Raw genomic sequence first — 20,588 nt, forward strand, 5'->3', positions numbered from 1 at the left:
CTTGTAGCAACTTAGCATTAGCAAATCATTATCACAAAAGTTTGTGTCCTGACTTCAGATAGCATAAACAAAAGGGGACCATTACAGCAAAGACAGGACAAGAGGAGGGCGCTGTGTTTGTTCCTGTTATTTTCTATGTAAACCCACACACCAGGCAAACAGAATCCACCACTGTCCTATTTTTCAGTGTTGAAACTCCAGAAAAGTGGAGTTTTTGTAGATTCACTCCATTGCTTAGCACATCCAGGCAACTGTGCCTACATCTTTTTCTTGTCAGGTGTGGTATGTCTTCTGTAGTCTTGTACCTGTCACGGTGGACAAGGGGAGGCTCGTTGTTGAGCTGTAAAAATATCCTGACATTTTAGAGATAATGTATAAAAAAAAAAGACATTGGCTGGTGAGACCTAGCAGGAGAGATTGGATATTCCCGTGAGAAATAAAGGGAAGTAACATAAAACTCTTCTGTATTGAGGACTGCACTTCAAATTCACTCTATAAGCTACATATTATTCTGTATGCGTAATATGCTGGGTGGTGTTGACAGCACACAGCTTCCTGCATTATCAGATGGTGCCAACACCATTGCCACAAGGAGATGGTATTTGTTTTTAGAAACCGTTAGATCAGGTGTATACAATGATTCTCTTTCCACCAAATGAAATAATAATTTTTTTAATTATTCATTTATCATGTTTATTACAAATTTTGCTGAGATTTGGTGGGGTTTTGATGGATTTCTGGATATACGGTGCAGCAAGATATTTTTACAGTAGCATTGCATATGCTGTTTTCAAAACATTATTTAATCAGCAAATGAAAATCGAAGGTGCTCAAAATGACGTCAACTTCAAAAGCCAGTTGTCTTAATGGAATGGTTTGACATTTTGGGAAATTTCTTGATGAGAGTAAGATGAGAAGATCGATACCATTCCCTATGTCTACGATAAATATGAAGCTACAGCCAGCTGCCGATTAGCTTAGCATAGCTTAGCATAAAGACTGGAAAGAGGGGGAAACAGCTAGTCTCGATATCCACCTTTCAGGCAGAGGCAGGTTAGCTGTTTTCTCCTGTTTCCAGTCTTTATGCTAAGCTAAGCTAAGCTAACTGGCTGCTAGCTTAAGCTTTATATTGAACAGACCGATATGAGTGGTAGTCGTCCTCTCATTAATTCCTGGCAAGAAAGCAAATAAACATATTTCCCAAAATGCTGGACAATTTCTATAGCAATATTCACGATCATAGCATCAATGTGTCAATTTGCCAAAAATACAGATGCATTAAAAAATCTCCATGCCAAAAAGCCTTTGTATGGAAACTGTAATGAAACTGTAACTTAACAATCTGAAAATGTGTACCTCTAATGTGAACGAAAGGAAAGTCCAAGCGAAGATGCGCTTTTATGCAGATGATATTGTACTATAGGTATCTAACAGTAATGCTTTCTCTTCTTCTCCTTTCCAATCCATCCCATTATTTTCCTCCAACCATTTTTATTTTTCCTCCTCCTCTTCAATTCCTCCTCCCATCATACCTTCTCTCCTTCATAATTTCATAAACTCCACCTGCAGAAGAACCGTCGGGACACCTGTAACTTTGACAAGGAATTCACCAAGATGCCGGTGGACTTGACGCCGACAGACAAGCTCGTCATCATGAACCTAGACGAAGACGACTTCATGGGCTTCTCCTACACTAACCCTGAATATGTGGCTCCTGGAATTTAACACACACCTGGTCAAACTGATGGACTAGTAGAAAAAGAGTCAGCGCTGATAGGAAGGCAAACTAGCACTAAAAGTCTAATTGTTTTGTCTACGTTCAGTAAATGTCTGCATTCCTTTTAGGCCACAGTGGGGTTTGACCAATACTTCAGTACAAGAAAGGTATCAAAACACCAAACTTGCACAATAGATTGGATACCAAAGATTTTGAAGTATTGTATCAAATATGCCCTAGGTGTCAAAATTTGCTTTTTGTACAGGACAACATACATGTTAAATTTATGGGAAAATATCAATTCCAAAAGACTAAAATTGACCACTTATATACAAAATGCATTTCAATGATATGGGCAGCCCAGATGCCATTCACACCATACCACCCCAATCTTGCGTGCCAGCCGAACAAGCTCTCCCTTATGCCACAATTATAATAATGGAATTTGGTTTGATATTCCGTTTATGGCATTAGTCCGCTCAAATCCTTCAACAAACCTAACCTATTTTGACTTGTCTTCATCAAAGTATTGTGATACATTCTCAAGTGTTGTTCCACAAGTTTAACTGCATCTTTGTGGCATCTCATCATCTCAAACCAAACCGTGTAAGGAGGGTAACTAATCACTGAATGTGACATGACATGTTAAACAAATCTGAATGGATACAAGCAGCAGTCTCAGTGTGCATTCCAATACCCATACTACCATATTATTTAGTATGCCAGAAAAAGTTCCAGTATGTCAAATGCAGTATGCAAAAAATACTAAGATGTTCTACTACATTCAGTTGAATTATGCAAGCCATGCTTTTCTGGCTATGCTGACCCACAATCCTCTGCGCAATGGATATATAAGCAAGAGGGTCAAATTTCAAGGTGCAATGTTGCAACGTGGCTGGGAGTACACTTTTTTCAACATGGCACAATCATTCTTCTCCTAATTTTGAGTCCCTGTCCACACATGGATAACTGTGTTTTCCTTCATAATGTTAAGTTTCGACAAGGGGACATAGAGAGATGGGACCAAAACAAACAGGAAATGTTCCCCGTTTGCTTCTAGATCAGCAAATGTTTTTAGCTCACGAGTGGACCAAAATAAAAATATGATTGTTTTTTGTTAGCATGTCATGATATTAGCTGTTTTATATATTTTTTATGTTGTTACCCTCACCACTTTGTAAAACTGTATAGGAGTAAAAATGATAACTTCCTGAAGCTAACAAACTGCATCCGTAGGGCCTTTCTCAAACCGCCCCCTAAACCCTCTCCCTACCTACTTCCACTTCGTTTGCGTGTTTGTGTGGAGGGTATGCCATATTAAGTGCCATCCCAAACCAAAACCTAACCTTCCAGCAACAAGTCAACATTGATGCCGACTTACTGGCCACATGCAACGACGTTTTGTGTTTGCTATGGAACACGCTCCGTACAAATGTAGTTCCGTGCAACTACCCGTACAAACTACTCAAACATACATATATACAGATGTTAACAACTTAAAGCTGCAGTGGGCAGAAATGGAGCAAATATGATTTTAAAAAATGTATAAAATGGTCACTATATCCTGACTAGTAATGCATGTGACCTGTAATCTGAAAAAAATCATGTGCCTCTGTGTCCTCCGGTGCTCCTAACAACTTCTGCAAGATTTCACAGACCTGAGAAAAACAACCAATCAGAGCTGAGCTGGAGCCTTGCCGTCTCTGAGCAGCTGTCAGTCACTCGTGAACTCCGATCAAACGGTCAAACTAGGCAGCGCTGATCAAATATGAATCAATATTCTGTTCCTGTAATGCCTATTTTTCGCGTAAAATGTTTCAGAAACATCTTGTAGTGTACTGTTTAGCTGTAAAATGAGAAAGTTTGTGACCCGGCAGCCATGCTGAGATCAGTTGATGAAATACCAAGCACCGCCCACCAGCCGGAGCACAGCCAATAGGAATGCTTTCTCTGAAATTACCTGTGATTGGCCAAAGTCTCCCGTCACAGGCTAGATTTTCTAAAGCCTGAAAACAGAGCCATGAGGAGGTGCAGAAGTCTAGTTTTCTCTCAGAACATTTGAATTACAATATGCTGAAAGGTTATTATGGAATTTTTGCCCAATGATGCCAAAAACATCCAGCCTACTGAAGCTTTAAGGTTACATTTAGGATCAAATCTACCCTTGTCTAGAAAAATGTAGATGTGTTCATTTGATTGTAAAGTGTTGTATATTTACATGGACTGTTGCAAAAACAAAAACAAAAAAAACGAGGATGTGTTTACATAAAAAGAAAAGAAATGCCACCACAAAAGCATGGGATTAGCTTGTATTTTTTATTTTTAGTTTCTCTGTATGTTGCCTATTCCTTTTATTCTTAATACTGCAAACCTTTCCACATCCCCTCCACTTGCGAAACCATGGTTACGAACAATGCGACAGTTTCCCTCGGAAAGAGGGAAGTTCGTCCCAAAGCTTGCCGCTGTATTTATACCCTACACCTTAAAGAAGGGTGCTTCATTCAGCTGTGAGTGTGACTACAAACGGAGTTCACTTTGTCACTGAGTGGGATTGGGAGTGGGCAGTTTGAGGAAGGCCCATAGTGTCAGAAGTATCTTCTGCAGCCATTTAACTGGAGGCCTGAGTACACAGGCTTTGCCTCCACTGGTAGCCATCTTAACACGCACCACGAGTAGCGCCGCTGTGTATCAGTTCAATTTGTGTGTCTTGACCATTGTTGCCTGTTTCAACCAGCCTGTGCACTGTCATGAGCTGCACTGTGTAAGTGCTGACACACACTCAGACTGAGCGCCTCACACTGGGCCATCACAGAGGAATACGCCTAATGAGCAAACTTCACAGCCTGGCAAATCTTTTCGTCCTTCTCGTCCTCCTTTTTTCTTCCTTTTGGCTCTTGCCTTCTCCTTTTTCTCCCTCCTCCTCCTCCCCCCCACCCCGTTCGCCGTGTTGTCTCTCCTTTTTATTTATTAATTTTTGTTTTTGGCTCTAATCCCTACTTCTGACAAGGCCTCACTGGGAGCCTAGTATGACGCGATGTCACAGGGTTGGCGATGCGGCAGTCACTGGTGGAGCGTGCACACATACACACATGCAGCGAGCGAGAAGCTGCTTTGACAACCCCCAAGTGAGCGATTTCACAAACAACAATAACAAGAGCAATGCTGCTTTTCTCATTTATTTATTTTGCATATCCGTCTCCTCTCCCATCTGCATATGTGTACGTTAGTGCCGCGTTTGCGTGAACAGACATATGTGCGCGTTCTGACAAATGTCCATATGCTAGAATATATGTGCATTTCTACGTGTGTGAGTGTGTGCATGTGTGTGTGTGTGCGGTTTATAAGGCTTCATTGGATAAAGCCAATTACTTCAAATTCAACTCAAATTCAGCAAATCTGCCTTCCAGCTTCAAACCACATTACACTGGCTATAATGCCAGCTAGCTCCGTGTATTACACACACACACACACATCTATACAGTCCAATCCATGTGACTGAGGGTTGGAATTAGTAGGTGAAGCGTAACAAGGCGGACAATGACTGAAATGTTCGCTCCTGGAGGCACACAAGACATATACTGTATAGGTCCATTACACAGGCCTTCGAATGTTCTCCCCTTCTTTAATCAGCACAAACAGTACCCTCATGTATACTATATATACAGTACATATGCATATGTTGTACATATTTATATATAGTTAAGCATACAAAAAACGCGCAGGATCCTTCCTAACTCACTGGATCTGACTCTGTTCTTTTGTTTAGACGTATAATGTCAAATATAAAGTATAATTTGTGCGTTGGCCTTTCTTAAGCGTAGAGCTGCGTATTGCTCAGGTCAAGGGTGTAAGTATCTCCTAATGTTAATAACGCCTACTCTTAACATCTGCTGTTGGGAGGAGTCGTAGGCCCTGAAGCATCCAATAGCACTCGACAGCTGTATCTACCTGTGTGTGTGTGACACTGAGTGAATGAACGAGTGTGTAACTGCGTGCTTGTACTTCAGATTATGTGTACAATTTAATATTAGTCTTTAAATCTTATAATAAATCTCTTTTTTTTTTGCAAAGACAGAAGCTAAACAGCCTCTGACCAAACAGCAGCGACTTGCGAGATCTAACATGACGCACATTTACAGTATCAAATATATAGACTTTTTTTTTTCCCCTCATGACGCTCCATTCTCAGTGAACAACAATCATCAGCCAGTTACTCGTTAAAAATCCCACATCAGGACTATGATAAGGAATTATACTATGCATGCATGTGATGATCTCTCTCTTTCTCTTTCATATCTTGCTCCATATGATATGGATTTATCCTATATTAAGTGTTGATTGATGGACTGGTGTGTACTTTATTAGACATTAATAGGGTATATGTTGCTTAATTTTCTGATAAACGTCTCATGTCACTGTTACCTATTTATTATATTATACGAGGGCCGTGCTTCATTTGTACATATAAATATTTTTCCGGGTCTATAGGGGTAAGAGTCTTCCATTTCCATAATTACATGTATACATAGAGAGGTTTATGTGTTTAGGGGTAAAATTATATATATGAGTTGCAATAGAAAACAAAAAATACATACATTTTACGTAAAAAAGAAACTACCCGTTTAACCTTCCACCCACCTACTCATACAGGTTCTGCAGGGTGGAGCAGTAATGGCCTAAAAGTATACCAACTTGTCCTCCTTCCTTCACTCCTTTCTTTCTTTCCGACCTTTTCTTCGATCACGCTTTTCCATCTGTCATTTTATTTTTTTCTCCTGACCTTTCCTCCTCCTTCTTCCTCCTCACTCAGCTTCCTCGTTGTCTTTTTCGAACCTCATTTTCTTTTCCTTGACCTATACCCCTCTCTCTACCCCCTCCACCATTTCCCTCTCCTCTCTTCAAGATCCATTTCCCGCTTATTTTTATTCTCTTACTTCCTCTTGTCTCTAATCCGTTCTTTATCATCCTCCTCTCATTATCCCTGATTTGTCCCATACGGCTTCCCTTTATATTTCTCCCTTATTCTCTCGCGACCTGTAGCCTTACCACGGCTACTTGACATTAAACTTGAAATCTGATGAGCTATTAGTACAGTTTAAATTTGATGCTTGACTCTTGAAGTTATTTCTGCTTTGACTTTATGTGCTAAGCGACAAATAGTTTATCAATAACCTGAAGATAATTTTTACGTGCAGAGAAGAGCGACGATACTGCAGAAGAAGAGTAAGAATGTGTTTTGTGAGATAGTTTACTGATAAGAAAATATGTATTGTGATGTTTTCGACTGTAGAATAATAAATCATGTTGAAAGAAACCATTGTCTCGTTTCTAGTCAAATGTGCTTATCGACTGACTAATGTGGACGCTGGTGTGTTGTCATCTAAATGAAAGTTAATATCTATGTTGCTCAGTTACTTAAACAACTTTACAATACTTCTGGATTGGGTTGCAGCAGCTTTTTTTATGAAGTAGTAGTTTGTGTGTAAAGTCCTTTCTACATTCTTAGTACCTACTAGCTAGTTTCAAACAAGTGATTTGTTGCACCATTCAACTTAATAAATGTCTTAGCCAGTGGGCAACCTCTGGGTCTGAAAAGTGAAGCCAATGCAGAAGTGCCTTAAACTTGCATTCTTTCTAACAGCCAGCAGGGGGCGACTCCTCTGGTTGCAAAAAGAAGTCTGATTGTATAGAAGTCTATGAGAAAATGAGCCTACTTCTCACTTGATTTATTACCTCAGTAAACATTGTAAACATGAGTTTATGGTCTCAATCACTAGTTTCAAGTCTTCTTCAATACAGCATGATGTTCATTTAGTAAATTATGGTCCCATTTAGAGTCAAATAGACCACAAAGCAGGGTATGCTTTAGGGTGTGGCTACCTTGTGATTGACAGGTCGTTACCAAGGCGTTGTCCAGTCTGGGAGTTTTTCGTCTTACAACCGTAACCCTTTCACAGTGTGTTTTCAGTTCATGAAAGTTAATTGTAACATTTTGGTCACCTGAAAATGTCTTATTCAGCATTCGGTTGTACTTAGCTCCACCCTCCCGTGTCACTTCTGGTTGCAAAAACCAAGATGGCGACGGCCAAAATGCCAAACTCGAGGCTTCAAAATTGCAGTCCACAAACCAATGGGTGATGTCACGGTGACTACGTCCACTTCAGTCTATGGTTCCTTCTAGCTAGTGTCAAACAACTGATTTGTTTCACCATTCAACTTAAGTCCTGACTTAAGTCAAAAGCAATCAATTATGTAAACAGGAAGTCACTGTAGCATGTAACATGCTTCCAAATGTAACAGTTTTTGAGGCGGAACGATATATTAGACAATGCTTTGAAAATATAGGTATGACATTTTTTATTTATATATGCAGTAGGCGATATGAGGGGGGATGCCATCCCCCTTGTTAACCTGCCACCCTCCCCATCTCCATCCCTAGTTGCAGAGAGAGTGCAGCGGTAGAGGGGATGTTTAGTTGAATATGTTAGTCCAGTCTGCCTGACTCATTGATCTTTTATCTGACTGGGGTTTGTGCGAGAAGGAATCTATGGCTTAGGGAGCAGGCAGCACAGGTGGGGGCGTGCTGCACAGCCCATGCAGTCCATGATCCATGTACTTATGCCACTAACTCCTGTTCCATTATTCGGTTAGTTTCAAGTCACATTTAGTAGAAACCAAACTGAGAAGAAATGTCCTGGGATTTTCCTACCGGGCCGCGGTAGGTAGCCTGTTTATTAGACACAGTAAATCTGTATGTGTGCTACTTGAGGTGTAGAGATTAATGGGGTACCTGTTAATGGTGTGTTGTACATTGTGCAGGCTTGACAGCAAAAGTAGAATAAATCTTTATTATTATGCATACTATCAATTGGCAGGCTGCCATCGCTGTTTCACATTTACACAAACACACACACACTCTATATGTACATCCCAGAGGGCCATGCTTGACTTCATCTGCCTCTGTGATAATAATAATAATAATAATCAGGCTTCTCATAATGACAACATCAATATAATCCTCTGCCGCAGAGAGTATGGGATCAGTCGGAGAGGGACGGAGGGAGAGAGATGGAATTTAAAACAAATATGAGGATGCAGGAAACGAAAAAGAAACGGGAGATGGAGAATAGATATTGTAGGAACACAGTGGGTTGCTGATATACCGCTGTACTCCCTTACCTACACACCTGGTATATACACATAGTAGTACCACAGTATTACATACTGACACACATCTGTTCCATATAATACACACAAAGAAATGTACAAAAACATGTTATGTCCTGCCAAACAGTTACCTTCCCTGAAGACAATGACATTTTTCAAATAAACCAAAGTCACACACACACACACACACACACACACACACACACACACCACATACAGCTTACAGGCTTCATGTAGAGTCAAGCTTTCTGTTCTTGCATGGCACATGTGCACTCAAAAGTTTTAGTAATTTTCAAACAATGAGTCCTTACAGAGGTAAACGAAAGCAGGCTTCTCAGATCAAGTTGACGATGACCATCGTTTTTTCTATCTCAATTGACAGCTGTCGCTAGCAGATTTGATCAGCTGTAGCTAGCTAGCAAATTAAGATAACGTTAACTTCATGGGTGGGTTGAAAACGTCGTCTCTTGGTGACTTTTTAATGTTTCCAGGTGACTCGATTTAAAAACAAAAGAACCCTCTAAAAGTGTCTTAAATATGCACTTGATAGCTGCATACATGATATCATTAGACACATGATTACAAAAAGACTGAAGCTAAAGCTATATGTCACATATCAACGCAATCTCATCCCAATTCGTCGTAGACGACCGCTTTGTCATGCCCCTTGGTGTCACTTTCGGTTTAGGCAAAAAAAAAAACACTAAAGTTAGGTTTAGGAAAAAAAACAACATGGTAGGCTTAAAACTACCACGTTTGTAAAGTGAAAGTGAAACTGCACGTTGTGAGCACTGTACACGAACGAACAGCTGTTTGTAACGTGAAAGTGAAACTTAAACGTGCTGGACACAAACAGCGGTCTTCACATATCTTGGGTAACGTCGGCTTGGATTGCTGGAGTGTAAATTTCCCCAAAATCAATGAGGAGCAGTACAGAGCCACTAACATTAGCCTAAACTCTGATTGTTTTTATGTAACGTGGCCTTGACATTAATGCTCGTTTACTAGTGTAAGATAGTGAGCCGAACATGCTAACAATTCACATTTCATCTTGTTTAATCCATTCTTTTTTGCTCTTGGGTATTTGGTTTTCGAAAGGTTAACAAAAAAAGACACAACCCTCCAAACTCACAGTATCGTTCTTACTACAGCTCAATGCACCGCTTCCAAATACGGAGCAATACAGAGCTAGACCAAGGCGTTCTCATCCCAACTCATCATATACTAACGTTTTGTCAATCCCCTTGGCTTCACTATTTTCGGTCGCAGTAAACATATGCTTAATGTTGTCAAGTAAATAAAAACACTTGTTTAGGTTCAGGAAACAAAAACACTTAGTTAGGTTTAAGAAAAAAACAACATGGTCGGGCATAGAATTACAACGTTTGTACAGTGAAAATGACACTGAAGGTTGTGAACAGGGGACATGAACAAACAGCTGATTGTAACGTGACACACAGGACATGCACAGCGGTCTCCTGGATGAATGCCCTGTGTTTGTTGGACCCATCGACCTCCTCTCTCGCCCGCTCGGTGTGTCTTTTCGCTCTTGAAGCTACGTCACCACAAGTGTTTACTGTTGCCGTGGATGGGTTTACATTGTAGTTAATGGAATGCTCGATGTGTCTCATACCGAGTGCCTTAAGCGGCGGTATCTAACGCCGTGACAAAGCGTCGGTATTTGACGCCCTGGGAATGAGAACAGGCTGGCCTTGCCTAGTTTCGGTTGCTAAGCTACGATTGGACAATCGCTGTTTGAGGGCGGGGTTTAGCGGCAAATTAGATGTATTATCAATGGTTGCAATGTTTAAGGGGCTCTGCACTGATTATGTGGTTAACTAGCCAGCAAAGAAGCTAGCTGCTGTTGCTGATGGAAAGAAAGGGATGAAGGGAAGATGGAGGCTGAAGTAAACGACAGCAGGGCACTGCAGCACACTGGAGAGAGAGATGAAAAAAGGGAAACTGACAAAAGCAAAAGAATCTCTTATTTATTTAATTCAGTGGATCTTAAAAACGCTCAAGAGGGGAGCATGACGGAGGAGCTTATTGGATTTATTTCACACTATCTTTCTTTCTCGCACACTTCCTCTCTCTTTTACTCTCTCTCTCTCTCTCTCTCTCTCTCATGCAGCCCTACACACATTTTCATTAGGCAAACATATTAGACACACTTTCACACCATCAGACATGTGCCTTCACAATTAAGATACATCTCTTTCACTGTGCGTCTCCCCTTCATTCACTCCCCACTTCCTCTCTCTCCCTTAATCAATCAATCTAACTGTCAGCCCTTCACCAAATCAGCGTCCAACACACACACACACACACACACACACATACACACATACAAACACCCTTACACACATTTTCATTATGCACGCACATTAGAAACGCTTTCACATGATCACTGACCTCGTGTCTTCCTCAAAGTGTCCTCTCTTATGCAAACAGACATCATTATGTACTACAGAGGCTCAAAATAAAATTCAAAAAATGGAGATGAAATTGGAATCTTTGGAATTTAAATCTGGCCAGAATTTTTTTTTTTCTGCTGCCAAATGAAGCGATACACATCTGAACAATTCTCACTTTCAATACACACACATTTGTAGAGAATTTCCCGGGGCTGTGTCTGTGGACGTCTAAGTCATAAATCACAGTTTTGACATATTAGCATCACGCCAGAATCATGCCACATCACCATATGTCCTCTCTCTGCCCTGGAGTCTTTCCCATCTGGTAAAACACACAAACATATAAACACACATACACACACAGCCATATCGTGCACAGCCAAAGACATTGTGATCCACACAAATATATGAAGACATGAATACTCATGAACAGGTCAGTTAGAGCAAAGATCAGTTAGTGTATTATTATTTCATATCTTTAATGCTTGAAACACACATGTCTCTGCGTGTGTCTTATGTCCTCCTCTCACTGTGAATGCAGCTCACTCACTTTGCAGTATATTTGTGTTGTCAGTCATCGTGCACTTCCTCCTCCTCTCTCTTCCTCCAAACAGTTTATCTTTCACTCTCTAATTTCTCTGTGGTTTTCTGTTTCCTTTGATTTCTTCCTCTTGTCTTGCCTGCCCTCCTCCTCCTCCTCCCCCTTCTCCTCCTCCTCCTCTTCCTCCCAGTCTCTGAGCAGTGGCCAGAGGCGTGAGAAGGTTCCAGCTCACTGAGCAGAAACCCTGCAGTCCTCCTCCTCCTCCTCCTCCTCCTCCTCCTCCTCCTCTCTTCAAGAATCCACCCGTCTTCTTCTCCTCATCCTCATCGTACAGCCAATAACTGAGAGCAGAGGAGAGGAAAGAGAGACAGAGACAGAGAGAGAAAGGGCAAGACACGTCAGTGATTTCAAACTGCATTTCCCATGATGCTTTTCTCCACAGGGGCCGACGACCCCCCCTGCTGCCTAGCAACACCAGGGTTATAAGCCAAATGGTAATCAGGCTTTTAATAGAAGTTGTATCTTTCAGGAAAGTTGCTGTCAGCAGTCTGCACTGAAAGAAGGACTCCCGGCAGACAGGAAATGACACAAACACATTCATTATATCTCATTTAGTTGTTACAATATGTTTTGTAATTTAAAACATTCGTTCTTTGATGAATGATCGCAGTCATTGCTAACCGTGGTAACAAATGCATTGATTAGGAAATAAAACCACTTAGATAGGTTTAGGAAAGAACTATATAGTTTGGCTTTAAACTACTACGTTTGTAAAGTGACAATGAAACAGAACGTTGTGAACTCGGGACACGAATGAACAGCTGATTGTAATGAGAAAGTAAAACTCAACGCACAGGACACAAACAGTGGTCTCCTGGATGACAGCCTTGTGTTTGTGTTAGGGCTGTCAATCGATTAAAATATTTAATCCCGATTAATCGTATGATGGTCCATAGTTAATTGCAATTTATCACAAATGAATTGCATATATTTTATCTGTTCAAAATGTACCTTAAAGGAAGATTTGTCAAGTATTTAATACTCTTGTCAACATGGGAGCGGGCAAATATGCTGCTTTATGCAAACGTATGTATATATTTATTATTGGAAATCAATTAACAACACAAAACAATGACAGATATTGTCCAGAAACCCTCACAGGTACTGCATTTAGCATAGAAAATATGCTCAAATCATAACATGGCAAACTGCAGCCCAACAGGCAACAACAGCTGTCAGTGTGTCAGTGTGCTGACTTGACTATGACTTGGCCCAAACTGCATGTGATTATCATAAAGTGGGCATGTCTGTAAAGGGGAGACTCGTGGGTACCCATAGAACCCATTTTCATTCACATATCTTGAGGTCAGAGGTCAAGGGATCCCTTTGAAAATGACCAGATGGCAGTTTTTCCTCGCCAAATTTAGCGCATATTTGGAGCGTTATTTAGCCTCTTTCCTGACAAGTTAGCATGACATGGTTGGTACCAATGGATTCCTTAGATTCTCTAGTTTCATATGATGCCAGTATCTTTAAAACTGAGCCCGCAAGTTGTGTTAATGCCTTAAAGAAATTTGTGGCGTTAAAATGAATTTGTGTTAACGTGTCATTATCACGTTAACTTTGACAGCCCTAGTTTGTCTTTGCTGGGCCCTCCACCTCCCCCTCCTGTGCTTTAGCAGTAATCTAATGCAGACCTGACATGGTGTAAAGAAAGTGAACAGTTAACAGTGAGGCTGAAATGAATATCAGTGAAATGAAATGAAGTTATGATGGATTATAGATAGGATTAGGTAGGCATTCTGAACCTAGTGCAGGAATGGCAGACTCCACCACTAACACCAAAAACTGCTATATAGAGAGAATATTATTAAATGTAAATAGACTGAATGGCTATTGCAGAAAAATGCAGATCATAAATAGAATCAAAATTGCGGTTTGATTTTATGAAAATTATAATAACCATTCTTCTTCTTCTTCTTCTTCTGCTTTTTCTTTTTGTTCTTCTTCTTCTTTTTGTTCTTCTTCTTCTTCTTCTTTTTGTTCTTCTTCTTCTTCTTCTTTTTCTTTTTTCTTCTTCTTCTTCTTCTTCTTCTTCTTTTTCTTTTTTCTTCTTCTTCTTATTAGTTAGTTCTCCGACACCGTTTTGCACTCGGCGGCTCACGATACCGCAGTTTCACAAGCGTGTCAGAGAACTATGGTACAGCAGTCTTGGAAAGGGAGAAGTGAGAGGATGGGTACTCAGTTGGTTGCAATCTGCAACCACACCACTAGATGCCGCCAAAACCTACACACTGCACCTTTAACATGTAACCCAAACCACCATCTTTCCCTGACCTTAACTTTGTTGCCCTCGACCACCTCCCTACAATTTGTGTTTATTTCAATCCTACCACAGTCTCTCTTACCTCTCTCCTCTTCCTCCCTCCTCTCTTCCTGTGCTGTCACTCCTCCTCCTCCTCCTCCCTCCCTTCTCCAGCTTCCCTCCCTCCCTCCTGTCTCTCACCAGAGGTGAAACGCTGTACTTCTCTTCCTGAAGTCATTTCTATGTTAATGAGTCTCCTTGTGAGATAACGCAGGCAGCAAGGGCCTCGGACACACACACACACACACACACACACACAGGCAGAGCAAGTGAGAAGGATGATAGGACCTGTCACTGCTCTCTCTGTTGATCTGTTCACGCAATTATTTAATTATTAACTGTAATCCTTCTTCTTCCCTCTCGCTCCTCACTTTTCTCTCCCTCTCTCTCTCTGTTTGTTTTGATCGCTTTAATTCTTCTGTTTCCTCCTCTGTTTATTTTGTAGTCAGTCCGACAAACCAGCTCTTCCATCAGCTAAACAGTCAGGCAGCTCTGTCAGTCAGCTCATCACTCACTCCATCTTTAAGTCACTTACAGCCTGATTGTCGGTCAGTAAATCGGTCAGTTATGGCACTTAGAAGCAGATTGACACCAACGTACAGTTAATCCTACAACACTGTATAGTTCCTCAACATGCCAACATTTAACAGTCGAGCATCATGTCCAACTCGCCCTGTTCTTTGGTCACCTTGACAAACATGCACAGAAGGACGGACGATAAAGAAAACGAATGTCTGTAATTATTTAAACACAAATTGATCTGGTTACAGTTTATTTTGACTCCAGAAGATGTGAAGAAGTTCAGAACCCCTCCTCCATTTCTTCTTCTGTGGTCCCTACTATAAATCCCTTTTTGCCCCTTCCCCTCTCCCCTTTTGTACAATGATCCTGTGGGAGAGGCGGGTGTTATGTTATAATGTCTATCCCAACCTGTCAATACATTGATTTCAACGAACTGACATTTAAAAATAGTTGTTTTAAGAGTAACTAGAAAACCGAATGCATCCATTGGTACCAACCATGTCATACTAGCTTGTCAGGAAGGAGGTTAAATAACGCTCCAAAGTTAGGCTAGATTTTGGCGAGGAAAAATTGGCATGGTCATTTTCAAAGGCGTCCCTTGACCTCTGACCTCAAGATATGTGAATGAAAATGGGTTCTATGGATACCCACGAGTCTCCCCTTTACAGACATGCCCACTTTATGATAATCACATGCAGTTTTTTTTGCATGCAGTATAAATGTGTTATTTTCTCCTATTCTAAAATGGTGTGTTTGAATATTTTTGTGTGTTTAAATTGGGTATCGCTGTAAAGCTGAGACTCTTGTGGATCCAATGAGCCCAACTGTATCCATGTGTGATGATGTTAGTCCCCATAGTAGCCATTTCATATAGTGAGACCATTTTTTGTAATTTGACCTCACTGTATAAAATGACCTGTTGTGACCTCTGGATAATCACAGCCTTGTGAAACTTTACATCCACAAACTAGAGACCTAGGTCATTCAGAGGATGGATGGCTTTCCTGGGTATATTGACAATAAGGGGTCTTCTGAGCAGTTTTCAGAACAGACATCCAATCACCGAAAAATGCAATTATTGTAGAAATCTCCAAATGTCAAAAGTTTTTGATACCAAATCACAGCATGGCTTTTTCTATGGTGTTCCTCAAGGTCTTGGTGTCTTAATGTGGTATTTTGGAGGAATTATTAATAATTTTGATCGATTTTCGAGTGGTAAAAAATGGTTACATTTAGCCCCAAATCTGTGTAACAAATGATATCAACCCAAAAATTGCTGCAACAACTTATGAGACATAATAGAGCATGGGGATTACCATCATATACTTCTATCATCACGTTCAAAGCCCTTATACACTCTCACAATTAAATTTAAATAATCAATTAATCAATGAATTCATGTTTATTTCTGATTTATGACTAGAACAACTTGACACACAGTGCTGATGTTCACCACGTCTATGTGACATCTACTGCTGACCTGCTATCTCCCCCTAAAAAAAACCTGTACCCCCCTAAAAAAGACAAAAATGGGTTTATTGTGGGTCTCAGAGGGTTAAAGTTACGGCAGACTAAGCTAACTTCCGTTTTGTATACTGTATATGTTTGTGTAGGAGCTGGAGCAGGCACTTGAGATAACATGGAGGTTCTGTTTCCCTTATGTGTTTATCAGGATAAACAGAGGCCAACCATAAAGAGATGCCAGTGTCACGACGTCTTTACTATCTGACCAACACAATGCAGAAGTCCACCGGGGTCACACATGGGTGTGTTCATTCACACACAAACTTGCACACTGGGTATGTTTACATGCATGTGAGTGTGTGTGTGTGTGTGTGTGTGTGTGTGTGTGTGTGTGTGTGTGTGTGTGTGTGTGTGTGTGTGTGTGTGTGTGTGTGTGTGTGTGTGTGTGTGTGTGTGTGTGTGTGTGTTTGTGTGTGTGTTTGTGTGTGTGTGTGTGTGTGTGTGTGTGTGTGTGTGTGTGTGAGAATGAACATGCTCACTGGGTATTACAGAGCCATCTACTCATTGATTCTCACCGATTAATGAATATGGGGTCTGAATGCTCTGAGAGAAAGAAAGAAAGAAAGAAAACTATCAGTAAATAAATATATCCAAATAACAATTAGAGAGGGGGATACATGCATTTATTCATCCCTGCAGTCCTGTCATCCTATCACTTGTATTTGTCTCCAGTGACGAAGACTGGCTTTCATTCATTGCTGTTTAAACGGGCAATACAATGAGCTTTTAAACAGTTAGATCTGCTCACACACACACACACACACACACACACACATATACCCTCTCTCAAACCGCCTCACAAAGACACTCACACATGTTCATATGTGCACACAACGGAGTCACGTGAGCAGAGAGAGACATAATAAACAGGCACACGCGCCTACAGTACGCTACACGCAAACATTCACTCGTGCATCCTCGTGCACACGCACCCCGTGTGTTAAGTGAACTGTGAAGCCTCAGTGTGCCGCCTTGTGTGGAAGGAAGGAAGCCTCGCTGGAGTGGAGAATCATTAAAAACGGTCCGTGGCTCTTTAAGTGGCATCTCTGCTTCTCTCCCGGGCGCGATTCTTCATGCATCGCTTGCCAATCTCTCTCTCTCGCTCTCGCTCTCTCTCTCTCTCTCTCTCTCTCTCTCTCTCTCTCCTTCCTTTAACTAATCAGTGCGGTGCAGGGGCTGCTGGCGCCGTGCAGGCGGAGAAGGACAGAGGGAAACAGAGAGGGAGAACCGCTGCCGCTGCGCTTCGACCAAGGACAGCGCCACGGCGAACATTCAGCGCCGCGGCGAACATTCGGCGCCGCGGCGAACATTCAGCACCGCGGACAGCGCTCCAGACGCGGCAGAGGCTCCACACCGCTACAGCGGCAAGCGGCACGGCGCTGCACTAAAACCTAAAAACACTAAAAGCTGCATTAGACGCGGGTGTTTTTTGTGAACAAATCTGACCAACATTATTTTGATATGTCTATATAGTCCAATAATTACAACCAATTGCTATCTCCTATTATCTCCACTGCGCTTTGACGCTGGTAGTCCACTTTGGATGCGTCTCTGCTGATGTCCCTACCATAAGAAGTAACTATACATATTGTCTCCTCGCCGTCCTTTATACTGACGGCGGTGCGGCGGTGGGCGGGACATGCGGCAGCGACGCGTCCTCCATTAGCTCCTGAAGGACGCAGTCAACCCAGCGAGTCCAATCCGAGCAGAGCGGCGCGGCCTCGGGCGGAGTTTGAGGAGACGCGCGGTTAGTTTTAGTTTGTGTTGGTTGGACCGAGAGGAGGAGGAGGAGGAGGAAGACGAAGAGGAGGAGGTAGGACGACGACGGGGAGGAGGAGGAGGAGGAGGCGACGGCTGTCATTTTTTTTTTCATTTGTACCAACTGGGCACGTTTCTCCGGAGCAAACCGAGGCGAGGTGTAGCTGACTGTCCTCCAGGCTCTAGCAGGCGGACGGTCGGTCGGTCGGAGCCGGCTGTGGGTGAACTTCAGCGGCCACAGAGAGAGAGAGAGAAGACGGCTGTTTTGTCGAAGATTAATCACGTCTAGGTGTCTTTTTTTGTGCATATTTAACTTAAAGGTCTCCACTGCAGATAATGTATGAAATAAGCTGAATTTTTTGCTTGTTTCTAGCTTGGACATCGAAGGAGGAGGAGGAAGGGGAAAAAAACATGTCAGTGAGTCAACAGCTGGAGAGGAAAACACACGACGGATCTTCTCTCTTCATAGCTGACGTATGGGCTTTATTCAGCAGTCCATTCAGTCAGTAACTCAGCAGGAAACACAGAATAAACCTCATCTGTTTTTTGCTGTGAGAGAGCTTGTCGAAAGGAGAGGAGGAGGAGGAGGAGGAGGAGGAGGACATCCTTCATCCTTCACCGGTCATCCAGCGGTGAGTGAGCCGCCTCAACGATGCTGCTTTAGGGGTATAGAAACACATTAGAGACCCTCTTTTCCTTTTGACGGGTTTACAGAAAACAAACTCCCTTTTTTTGTGTTTTTTTTAAAGATGGAGTCCTCCCACCACCACGCAGGCTGTTAATGGTTAACAGATTAATAATAAGGGAGCAGAAGAAGTTGAGAAGGAAGGAGGAGGAAGAGGAGAGATAAAGGAAGAAGAAGAAGAGGAGGTGGATAAGGTGGAGGGATGGATAACTCCTCCGCTCTGACTGACTGACTGACTGACTGACTGAGGCCAGCAGCGTCGGGCAGTCGGGGACAACCGGTGGTCGTTAAAAACCTCCGGTGTGTGCGCGCGTGTGTGTGTATGTGAGGGTGGTGGTGGTAAAAACCGGTTTTTGATGCGTGAGAAAGTGACGTGCCGCCCTCCCACCTTCCCGCCCTTTGCCACGAGCCTCTATGTCAACTCAACATCTGGACGAGGCGGCCAAGTTCATTTGTCGCTTATAATAAAAGAAAAAAAATCACCTCCTTTTATCTTTATTTTTAATTTTTTTTAATTTTTTTTTGAGAGTGTTGAATTGAACCCCTCACTCTGACTCTCTCCAAATCTCGCGGGATATAAAAAAGGAGGAGAGGAGGAGAAGAGAAAAAAAACAGAGATTAAGACGAACAAGGAGCCGCCTATATGAAGATGCTGATGTGTGACCGCGGCGTCCAGGCTCGTGACGACGGTGGGCGCGTTCGCCGCCTTCAGCCTCATGACCATCGCCGTCGGTACCGACTACTGGCTGTACTCGCGCGGGGTCTGCCGCACGAAGAACAGCGGCGACAACGACACGAGCCGCAAGAACGAGGAGGTGATGACGCACTCCGGCCTCTGGCGAACCTGCTGTCTGGAAGGTACGTGATCAGTCTGACTGACTGGCTGTCTGTCTCTCTCTCTCTGTGTGTCTCTCTCTCTGTGTGTGTGTGTGTGTGTGTGTGTGTGTGTGTGTGTGTGTGTGTGTGTGTGTGTGTGTGTGTGTGTGTGTGTGTGTGTGTGTGTGTGTGTGTGTGTGTGTGTGTGCGTGCGTGCGTGCGTGCGTGCGTACGCGTGTGCGTGTTTGCACGAACATGTCTTTCTCTGTCTTTTCCAAGTGTGCACATAACAGACACACACACATCCTGTCTCTCCTACTGTCTGTCTAACACACCAGAGAGGAACATTGGTGTGTGTTCAGTGTGACAGCATCCCATAATCCCTGAAACTCAGCCTGTCCTTTCCTTTCTCCAGAGTTCACCCTCACATCCTTCACTTCTCTGCATCATAAAATAGAATAATAGAATATTTATTGATGTGCTCTTGTTGTTGTCATCACACTGCATAGCTGAAGGTACAAATAAAGCACCAACAGACAGCTGGCAGTGTTATTAGCCAGTCAGCTGCTGCACCACCTCACCACCACCACCAACAAGTACCTGGATCTGCACACACTGTTGCTGGGACTCTTGCACACATGCAGCGTTGTTATAGGAATTTGTTCTTTTGAAGCCATCTTGTTGTTGCAGGAGCCAGAAAAAAATAAAAATTTAGGCAGCGTTCATTTGGGAACCACTAGATTTGAGAGTTGATTCATGCGAAATACACCCTGATTTAAAGCAGCAGTGGGTAGAATTGGAGCAAATATGATTAAAAAAAGGTCACTATATCCTGACAGTAGTGCATGAGACAGGTAATCTGAAAAAAATCATGTGCCTCTGTGTCCTCCGGTGTCCTCCGGTGTCCTCCGGTGCTCCTATAAAGGAGCACCTGAATTTACACATTATTGACTTTACTTTAATTGGTAATACTTTGTTACAGCATGTTTATGAAGCTCCAAACTTGGCAAAGTGAAGGAAAACACTAATACCTTATGAGAAGACAAAGTGAGCATACGATAAGACAGAAAGCACAGGGA

At 42.3% G+C, this 20,588-nt stretch overlaps 2 protein-coding genes across 2 annotated transcripts in view; both read left to right on the forward strand.

Annotated features, from left to right (window-relative positions):
- Positions 1–7,013, forward strand: part of LOC141780155 (protein kinase C beta type-like) — a 128,187-nt gene extending 121,174 nt beyond the window's left edge. Inside the window, exon 18 of the mRNA XM_074655256.1 lies at positions 1,570–7,013. Coding sequence (XP_074511357.1) covers positions 1,570–1,725 — 156 coding nt within the window. The 3' untranslated portion in view covers positions 1,726–7,013. The remainder of the gene's footprint in view (positions 1–1,569) is intronic.
- Positions 7,014–18,022: 11,009 nt separating this feature from the next.
- Positions 18,023–20,588, forward strand: part of cacng3b (calcium channel, voltage-dependent, gamma subunit 3b) — a 31,988-nt gene continuing 29,422 nt past the window's right edge. Inside the window, 4 exon segments of the mRNA XM_074655259.1 lie at positions 18,023–18,297; positions 18,382–18,640; positions 18,758–19,368; positions 19,370–19,551. Coding sequence (XP_074511360.1) covers positions 19,337–19,368; positions 19,370–19,551 — 214 coding nt within the window. The 5' untranslated portion in view covers positions 18,023–18,297; positions 18,382–18,640; positions 18,758–19,336.

Source organism: Sebastes fasciatus, chromosome 13 (genome assembly GCF_043250625.1).
Source record: "Sebastes fasciatus isolate fSebFas1 chromosome 13, fSebFas1.pri, whole genome shotgun sequence".
Lineage (NCBI taxonomy): Eukaryota > Metazoa > Chordata > Actinopteri > Perciformes > Sebastidae > Sebastes > Sebastes fasciatus.